At 45.0% G+C, this 10000-nt stretch overlaps 1 protein-coding gene across 2 annotated transcripts in view; it reads left to right on the top strand.

Moving 5' to 3' along the window:
• eftud2 (elongation factor Tu GTP binding domain containing 2) overlaps positions 1-7483 on the top strand; it is a 17188-nt gene extending 9705 nt beyond the window's left edge. For both annotated transcript variants that reach the window (XM_080855980.1, XM_080855979.1), the window contains exons 18-28: positions 65-205; positions 1473-1574; positions 2559-2641; positions 2760-2846; positions 3939-4065; positions 4548-4635; positions 5049-5167; positions 5557-5651; positions 6047-6200; positions 6914-7021; positions 7251-7483. In XM_080855980.1, coding sequence (XP_080712106.1) covers positions 65-205; positions 1473-1574; positions 2559-2641; positions 2760-2846; positions 3939-4065; positions 4548-4635; positions 5049-5167; positions 5557-5651; positions 6047-6200; positions 6914-7021; positions 7251-7346 — 1200 coding nt within the window. In that variant the 3' untranslated portion in view covers positions 7347-7483. The remainder of the gene's footprint in view (positions 1-64; positions 206-1472; positions 1575-2558; positions 2642-2759; positions 2847-3938; positions 4066-4547; positions 4636-5048; positions 5168-5556; positions 5652-6046; positions 6201-6913; positions 7022-7250) is intronic.
• Positions 7484-10000: the final 2517 nt, after the last annotated feature.

Here is a 10000-nt window from a genome sequence, read left to right as displayed (position 1 = left end):
TGTGTGTGTGTGTGTGTGTGTGTGTGTGTGTGTGTGTGTGTGTGTGTGTGTGTTGCATCTCTAGGCTCAGATCTTCAGGCCGCTGAAGTTTAACACAGCCTCCGTGATCAAGATCGCTGTGGAGCCCGTCAACCCATCAGAGCTGCCCAAGATGTTGGATGGTCTGAGGAAGGTCAACAAGAGCTACCCCTCTCTGACTACTAAGGTAAACACACACACACACACACACACACAAGAGCTACCCCTCTCTGACCACTAAGGTAACCAGCACACACACACACACACACACACACACACACACACGGTTACCCCTCTCTGATCACTAAGGTAACCAGCACCCCCCCCCCCCCATAGTTACCGTTTGGTTCTGTGTGTGGCCACACATTTAAAATATAATATCGTAATGGGTAGGGCTGTAACGATATTGGATCGAACCGAGAAATCGCGACACTCTGGGCCACGAACCTGCATCGCGATGCGAGGAGGCAGAACCGCGACATGCCCTCAGCGGTCACTTGATACAAAAAGTTTGGTTCGCTAGTAAAGGCGGCTGCTTGCTTCAGCGTTGGGATTAATTGTTGCGCAAAATTTACTTGGTGCAGTTCATGCTCCCAAAGGTTGCGCGTGTTGTCATGAGCCTGCCATTTGCTTGGCAGATAGAAAGCTGTTTCCCTAACAGAAAGTCTGAAGCTTGAAGTTCTTTTCAAACCTTTGCTTGGGTAGCACTGCTAAACTGAGCAGACATGCAGACTACATTTTAGTAATCTCATCACGTAACATTCGTTTTCTAAAAACAATCACATAGTATTGCATGTTTTACTGTGGTAGAAAATACGTTAGCTTAATGCTAACGTATATGGGAAATCCTATAGAGACCGCGCTAGGTATTAGCATCAATTAATTCACGTTAATGTTTTTGTATGAGCCTGACATTTGCTCTGCAGATAGATAACAGGTTCCGAAGTTTGTTGAATGTTTTTTAACAGCATTGCTTTGAGTAATAAAAACCTCAATATTTGGTTATAAATTGTTTCTTCCTTTTTTTTATAGCTCATACTTATTCTAATGTGAATTAGAAAATATATTTTTAAAAAAGCAAGGTAAAAAATTAAAATATAATAATAATATCGTGGGGTGTATCGAACCGTGGGTCAAGAATCGTGATACGAACCGAATCGTGAGGTAGGTGTATCGTTACAGCCCAAGTAATGAGGTTTGATAGACTGGACATTGGTTACGTGTCATTCATTCTCAAAATGGCAAAGAAAATCTCTCAGTTCCAGGTTTACAGTGTACTCAGCCCTGTGTGTGTGTGTGTGTGTGTGTGTGTGTGTGTGTGTGTGTGTGTGTGTGTGTGTGTGTGTGTGTGTGTGTGTGTGTGTGTGTGTGTGTGTGTGTGTGTGTGTGTGTGTGTGTGTGTGTGTGTGTGTGTGTGTCTGTGTGTCTGTGTCTGTGTGTGTGTGTGTGTGTAGGTGGAGGAGTCTGGAGAGCATGTCATCTTGGGAACAGGTGAGCTCTACCTGGACTGTGTGATGCACGACCTGCGCAAGATGTACTCCGAGATTGACATTAAGGTAGGAGCTCTGTCAGACCGGACATAAACCTGTTTACCTCTCTTCTGTTTTAAGCCTCCTTTCCTCCTGACTATAGAGTATTGTGTTTGTTATACAAACAAGATACAGGGGAAACTAAAAGCACAAGTCAAATAGCAGCAGTGAAATAGGGTCATGTTTAATTCATTAAAGCTTTCTTGACAACTTGTAGACCCCTTCTGGCCGGGTGTTCTGGGCTTCAAGGGAAAGAAAGATTTTGGAGAGCTAAGTGTGAAGGATGAAGTGCAACGCTTCATGAATTTTCATGACTTTTTTTTTTTTGTTTGTTTTTGAAAAGAGATCACACTATACTGCCGTTAAGAAGAAGAGCTCTCATTATACCGCCTTCGCTTATTGACACTGAACCAGAGGGGGCATGACGCCGCTACAGTCGGTGCTTTTAGAGTCTGATCTCTGACTCTCAGAAGCTATGAGGGAGGAATATGCCTGGCTTCTTTGAGGCATGTCATTTCATTTAAGAAGCTCTTGAAGACCCAACTCTTCAGAGAGCACCTCCCTTCCTAACTGACACCTTGGCTTAGCCTGCACTTAAGCAGTAACAGGCCCGCACTTCTTTTTTATTCTTCTATGTCGTCTTCTATTTTAATAAGCAGTATTTATTGTTACACCAGGTTCTTAATGCTCTTAGCTTGATTGTTCTCTCCCTTGTACGTCGCTTTGGACAAAAGAGTCTGCTAAATGACTAAATGTAAATGTAAATGTGATCAATTTGATATTTATCAATATGGTGACGAACACGGAGACATTGACTATTAAAGTTAAAAAAACAAAAAGCTGAGAAGAGGCAGCGCGGCAAAACAAGAAACAAGAAGTTCATGAGTGCAAGTTTAAGTGAGTGAGTTGTCTCGCCGTGACGTACGCGGTGTGACGTATGCGCTGTGACGTATACTCCTGTGTTAAACAGGCTGTTCTTCTTCCCCTGTCGACCTTTGCCCTCTCATCTAGGTCGCTGACCCTGTGGTGACCTTCTGTGAAACGGTTGTCGAGACATCATCACTGAAGTGTTTCGCCGAAACGCCCAATAAAAAGTGAGTCTTTGGTCTGCAGACCTCATTCGTCGTTGACGGGAGCTCATTTGATCCATTTGGGGAGGGCCCGTTGGTGGCTGTAGTGCTCTGATTGGTGCTTTGATGTTTTGATTGACAGGAATAAGATCACCATGATTGCAGAGCCACTGGAGAAGGGGCTGGCAGAGGACATCGAGAACGAGGTGGTACAGATCAACTGGAACAGGTACTTAGACAGACACACACACACACACACACACACACACCAATCACTCACTCACTCACACACCAGACACCAATATACGCATATACACACAACTCTGCATTCTTTTTTACAGCTTATACCTGCTTTCTCGGGATCTCACAGATGCACTTACACACACACACACACACACACAAAACTCTGATCTGACCCCAGCCGTTCCCCCTCATCATTACTCCAGCTGGCAGGGGCAGTTTGGGAAGGGGTTGTGTGTGTGTGCGTGTGTGTTCGTGTGTGTGTGTGTGTGTGTGCGACTCAGCTGTGAACCCATCTGGGTCAAAATAACCAACATCTGCAGAGTGACCAAGCCAGGTTCACACTTCACACACCATTTAATGTCTGTCTCTCTCTTTTACTCTCTCTCTCTGTCTCTCTTCCTCCCTCTTCTCTTTCTCTCTTTTACTCTCTCTCTCTGTCTCTCTTCCTCCCTCTTCTCTTTCTCTCTTTTACTCTCTCTCTCTGTCTCTCTTCCTCCCTCTTCTCTTTCTCTCTTTTACTATCTATCTCTGTCTCTCTTCCTCCCTCTTCTCTTTCTCTCTTTTACTATCTATCTCTGTCTCTCTTCCTCCCTCTTCTCTTTCTCTCTTTTACTCTCTCTCTCTCCCTCCCTCTTCTCTTTCTCTCTTTTACTATCTATCTCTGTCTCTCTTCCTCCCTCTTCTCTTTCTCTCTTTTACTATCTATCTCTGTCTCTCCTCCTCCCTCTTCTCTTTCTCTCTTTTACTATCTATCTCTGTCTCTCTTCCTCCCTCTTCTCTTTCTCTCTTTTACTATCTATCTCTGTCTCTCTTCCTCCCTCTTCTCTTTCTCTCTTTTACTATCTATCTCTGTCTCTCTTCCTCCCTCTTCTCTTTCTCTCTTTTACTATCTATCTCTGTCTCTCTTCCTCCCTCTTCTCTTTCTCTCTTTTACTCTCTCTCTCTCTCCCTCCCTCTTCTCTTTCTCTCTTTTACTCTCTCTCTCTCTCCCTCCCTCCTCTCTCTCTCTCCCTCCCTCTCCCTCCCTCCTCTCTCTCTCCCTCCCTCCTCCCTCCTCTCTCTGTCTCTCGGCCTATAGAAAGAAGCTGGGAGAGTTCTTCCAGACCAAGTATGATTGGGATCTGCTGGCCGCCCGTTCCATCTGGGCCTTCGGGCCAGACACCACCGGACCCAACATCCTAGTAGACGACACTCTGCCTTCTGAGGTAAGACTGACGGAGTCTGTGTGTGTGTGTGTGTGTGTGTGTGTGTGTGTGTGTGTGCATGAACGAACGTGGCTTGTGTGTTTTTGTATGTACATATTTATGTGTGTGTGTGTGTGTGTGTGTGGAGTATCATGGAGGCCTACTGTCATGTTGCATGGTCTCAGGCACCTAATGTACACATAATGTGCCATAATCGTAAAGAAGGATATCCACCCCTCCCCTCTCATTCCCTCAAACACTCTCTTTTATCTCTGATCTGGGAGAACAACCCTGGTGACCCATGTTTGCACCTGTGACGCTGGACACGAGCCTGTGGGATTGGTCTCTCTGTCTCTGAGTGTGCACACTGTCCCGTACATACTCGTGAAACGCAGACCATCGTTTTCTTTTCAGTCCTAATTTGGTGTTTCATGAACTTAGTCATTAAGCTGTGTGTCTGTGTCTGTGTGTGTGTGTGTGTGTGTGTGTGTGTGTGTGTGTAGGTGGATAAAGCTTTGCTGGGATCTGTGAAGGACAGCATCGTTCAGGGATTCCAGTGGGGAACGAGAGAGGGACCTCTGTGTGATGAACGTAAGCAGCAGCAACGCGTACTCTGTCTCTTTCTCACACACACACACACACACACACACATAATAACATTTGTCATGCTTTTCTGTTTATTTGAACAGGATTTTGCCTTGTGCATCCACAAGCCCTTTGCTTGTTGTGATTGCACTTAAAAGGCAGTGTTTCTTTTTTCTTTTACTATTTAGTTCCTAATGAAAGCTCCTTGATCAGCCCTGCAAACTGCAAAGAGTTCCTTCATATGAAAGGCCACCAGGTGGCAGTAACTAGCTTAAGCCTTCATAGCTGTTATTGACCGGTGGCTTCTGTGTTAGACACTCCGTTCCCACCTTTGAATTTCATTGGTTATTCTGTTTCTCCTCCCCTTATTTCATCCCTTCATCCCGTCTTCCCTCCCTTCATCCCATCTTCCCATGCAGCCATCCGTAATGTGAAGTTCAAGATCCTGGACGCGGTGATCGCTCAGGAGCCTCTACACCGAGGAGGAGGGCAGGTCATCCCCACCGCCCGACGAGTCGTTTACTCTGCCTTCCTCATGGTAGGGTTTCTCTCTTTCTCTCTTTCTTTCGTTCTTTCTCTCTCTCTCTCTCTCTCTCTCTCTCTCTCTCTCTCTCTCTCTCTCTCTCTCTTTCTTTTTCTCTCTCCCGCTCTCTTTCTTTCTCTCCCTCTCTCTCTCTCTCTCTCTCTCTCTCTCTCTCTCTCTCTCTCTCTCTCTCTTTCTTTCCTGTCATTTTGCTCCACCTTCTAATCCCTTTTTCTCCTTACCTCGCCTAAACGTTAATACAACCTTATAAATACCTTATTTCCATGACAATGGGATGGACCTTTTGCTAGCTAGGCCAGAGTCTGTGCTATCATATCTTTGTCCCTCCTCTGTTGTTATTGGTTGACTTGAATCTCTGCTATGATTGGCTCCCGTCCCACCAGGCCACACCCCGGTTGATGGAGCCGTACTACTTTGTGGAGGTTCAAGCACCAGCTGATTGCGTGTCAGCAGTCTACACTGTACTCGCAAGAAGAAGGTAACACACACACACACACACTTACTCATAAACACACACATTCACACACACACACACACACACACACACACACACACACACACACACAATCAATCATCACTCTTTACACATAGACAGTTATACAGTTGATGGTAAATTACCTGATGAAAAAGAAACGAGTTCTGTAGGATCTGTTTTGTTTACGGGTAGTGAGTGTTGTTTTGTTTACGGGTAGTGAGTGTTGTTTTGTTTACGGGTAGTGAGTGTTGTTTTTGTTTACGGGTAGTGAGTGTTGTTTTTGTTTACGGGTAGTGAGTGTTGTTTTTGTTTACGGGTAGTGAGTGTTGTTTTTGTTTACGGGTAGTGAGTGTTGTTTTTGTTTACGGGTAGTGAGTGTTGTTTTTGTTTTTGAACAGGGGTCATGTGACCCAGGATGCTCCTATCCCAGGCTCTCCACTCTACACCATCAAGGCCTTCATCCCTGCCATCGACTCGTTCGGCTTTGAGACGGATCTGCGCACACACACTCAGGGACAGGCCTTCGCACTGAGTGTGTTTCACCACTGGCAGGTACAAATGCCCACGTAAACACACACACACACACACACACACACACACACACACACACACACACACACACACACACACAGAGGCAAGAGTGGATGTGTTCTGACAGTCCTGATGGGCAGCATTGAGTCAGCACAGTTTCTTGAGACGTTTGGGTCTGCTGTGTTGTGGGTTCTCTGAGTATCGTGTGTGTGTGTGTGTGTGTGTGTGTGTGTGAGTGTGTGTGTGAGTATCTGTGTGTGTGTGTGTGTGTGTGTGTGTACATACAGGTGATCTGTCTAGTTTTTGATGGTTGATTTGTCGCCATGCGTTGACTTGTATCTGCCTCAGCATTTGCCTGAAAAAAATAAACCTGCTGACGTGAGATTGCTCTCTGTCTGTTACTTTCTCTCTGGCCCTTCACACACACACTCTCTCTCTCTCTCTCCCTCTCTCCCTCTCTCTCCCTTTCTCCTTTCCTTCCTTCCTTCCTTTCCTCCAATCTTGCTTTCTTCCTTCTCTTTCTCCCTCCCTTCTCATTAATCACTACTTTTTTTTCTATGGCACTCATCTTTTCCTCTGTCTTCGCCTCTCTCTCTCTCTCTCTCTCTCTCTCTCTCTCTCTCTCTCTCTCCCTCTTCTCATCTCTTCTCTCTCTCTCTCTCTCTTCTCTCTCTCTCTCTCTCTCTCCCTCCCTCTCTCTCCTCTCTCACTCTCTCTCTCTCTCTCTCTCTCAGATTGTTCCCGGTGATCCTCTGGATAAGGGGATTGTGATTCGTCCCTTGGAGCCCCAGCCCGCCCCTCATCTGGCCCGAGAGTTCATGATCAAAACACGCAGACGCAAGGTCAGGGTCCTCCTCTCTCTCTCTCTCACACACACACACAAACACACACACACACACACACATGAAGACACACACACACATATTCCTCCTCTCTCTCTCACACACACACATATTCCTCCTCTCTCTCTCTCTCGCACACACACACACACACACACACACACACACACACACACACACAGACATTGAGGTGCTCCTAAGATACTCAAGTCAAGCCTTTCTGTTTCAACAGGGCTTGAGCGAGGATGTAAGCATCAGCAAGTTCTTCGACGATCCTATGTTGTTGGAGCTGGCCAAACAGGACGTGATGCTCAACTACCCCATGTGAAGAGCACTTCCACTGGAACAACCCCGTCTCTCTCTCACACACACACACACACGCATTGTCAGTCTTGTTTATTTTTATACTGTTTTCTAGAGTCTTTGAAAAAAAAAAAATAGGCTTGTTTTTTTAATTCCAATCATAGGTCATTTAGTTGTGAAATTGTCCTTGTCTAAATAAACATGATTTGCTTGTAAGTCTCATTGACTGTGGCTGGTTTTGTGTGCATAACTGCATTTGGAGGGGTGGACAAATTTGTATTAAACTGTGTGTGTGTGTGTGTGTGTTGGCTGGCTGGCTGAGCAAAAGGGTTGACTGTTTTTTAAGAGGCATTTGTGGTGGGAGCGTTTAAATGAAGATATGAGAGGAGGGGGAAGATGGAAAAGAGTTAAGACGAGATTTGACATGAATGTCAGGTCTGTCCGTCTCCATGTTGCTTTGCCAGTGTTTGTGATGGATATGCGCCCGGATACTGCATTTGATGGCTATCTGTGTGGGTGTGGGTGTGTGGGTGTGTGTGTGTGTGTGTTTGTGTGTGTGTTTGTGTGTACAGTGCCACTTGAAAGTATGTGAACCCCTTGAGCACTTAAGCGTTTTCTGTTGTTTTACCATGATTTTTCATTTTTTTATCACCAATTTTCCATAGATGAAATATCAGGTTTATGTTTATCATTTGCATGTACTTAATTAGAGGAAATTGTTTGAGTAGCCGAAAAACTACATGAAACATGGAATTAGTCCATTTCAAAAGTAAGTGAACCCCCAGCTGAATTGGTAAAGTCAAGCAGGTAACAGATTCAGTGAAACTTATTTGGGTGCTTAATTAGTCAATTGAGCAAACCGATCATCTGAGACATCCTTAGGGAAAGGTTTGGGCAACACAGATTAAAAGAGAGAGGAAACCAACCAAACTACTGTGGTGCCAAGGTGTACCCACACAGATCAACAATGCCGAGAGGAAACGAAATATCCGAGAACATCAGGAAGAAGGTACTGACAGCCCATCAGTCTTGAGAAAGCTATAAGACCATCTCCAAAAGATTCCAGCTCATCCATCCATCCAAGACAAATAATTTTGAAATGGAGAGCATTCAACATGACCGCATCTCTGCCTAGAAGTGGACGCCCATCAAGACCATCACCAAGAAGCACCAGAAGAAGAATAAATCAGGTAAAAGTCAACCCACACATCACCTCTAAAGAGTTTCGGACCTCTCTGGCAGCATCTGGGGTAAATGTACATGGGTCTACAATCAGACAAAAATTGTTGGTTTTGATCGTGACAAAATAATTCTATCGTCGGACTCATCTGTCCAAAGAAGGGACTTCCAGAAGGCCTTTGGTTTATCCAAGTGCTCACGGGCAAAGTTGAAACAGGCAGTTTTGTTCTTTCTTGAGAGCAGAGGCTTCCTTCTAGCAACCCGATCATGAATGTCATGTCTATTCAATTTCGTCTTGATTGTAGACCCATGTACATTACCCCAGATGCTTGCCAGAGAGGTCTGAAACTCTTAGAGGTGATGTGTGGGTTGACTTTACCTGATTTATTCTTCTTCTGGTGCTTCTTGGTGATGGTCTTGATGGGCGTCACTTCTAGGCAGAGATGCGGTCAGGTTGAATGCCCTCCATTTCTAAATTATTTGTCTTGGATGGATGGATGGAGCTGGAATCTTTTTGGAGATGGTCTTATAGCTTCCCAAGACTGATGGCTGTCAGAACCTTCTTCTGATGTTCTCGGATATCTCGTTTCCTTTCGGCATTGTTGATCTGTGTGGGTACACCTTGGCACTACAGTAGTTTGGTTGGTTTCCTCTCTCTTTTAATCTGTGTTGCCCAACACCTTTCCCTAAGGATGTCTCAGATGATCGGTTTGCTAAATTGACTAATTAAGCACCAAAATAGTTTCACTGAATCTGTTACCTGCTTGACTTTACCAATTCAGCTGGGGGTTCACTTACTTTTGAAATGGACTAATTCCATGTTTTCATGTAGTCTTTTGGCTACTCAAACAATTCCCTCTAAAAAAAAGTACATGCAAATGATAAACATAAACCTGACATTCCTTCTATGGAAAATTGGTGATGAAAAAAATGAAAAATCATGGTAAAACAACAGAAAACTCCTAAGTGGTCAAGGGGTTCACATACTTTTAAGTGGCACTGTATATGCCTGGATACTGCATTTGATGGCTATCTATGTGGGTGGTGAGTCAAGTATGCGTGGGATGAGCTCTAGGTTGTATGTTTCCAAACACACACACATGCACACGTGGATGCCTTTCCCACCGACTCACACGTCTATGAGACCTCACACACTTCTTACAGGTGATGTGCGACTCCAAACACACACTCACTCGTCTATGTGACCTCACACACTTCTTACAGGTGATGTGCGACTCCAAACACACACTCACTCGTCTATGTGACCTCACACACTTCATACAGGTGATGTGCGACTCCAAAACACACACTCACTCGTCTATGTGACCTCACACACTTCTTACAGGTGATGTGCGACTCCAAACACACACACACGTCTATGTGACCTCACACACTTCTTACAGGTGATGTGCGACTCCAAACACACACACACGTCTATGTGACCTCACACACTTCTTACAGGTGATGTGCGACTGACCGCTTTCCCCGACGAATCCCTTT

Source organism: Sprattus sprattus (genome assembly GCF_963457725.1).
Source record: "Sprattus sprattus genome assembly, chromosome: 18".
NCBI classification, from domain to species: Eukaryota; Metazoa; Chordata; class Actinopteri; order Clupeiformes; family Clupeidae; genus Sprattus; species Sprattus sprattus.
The sequence above is the reverse complement of the archived record's forward strand: the minus strand, read 5'-3'. Positions and strand labels throughout refer to the sequence as shown.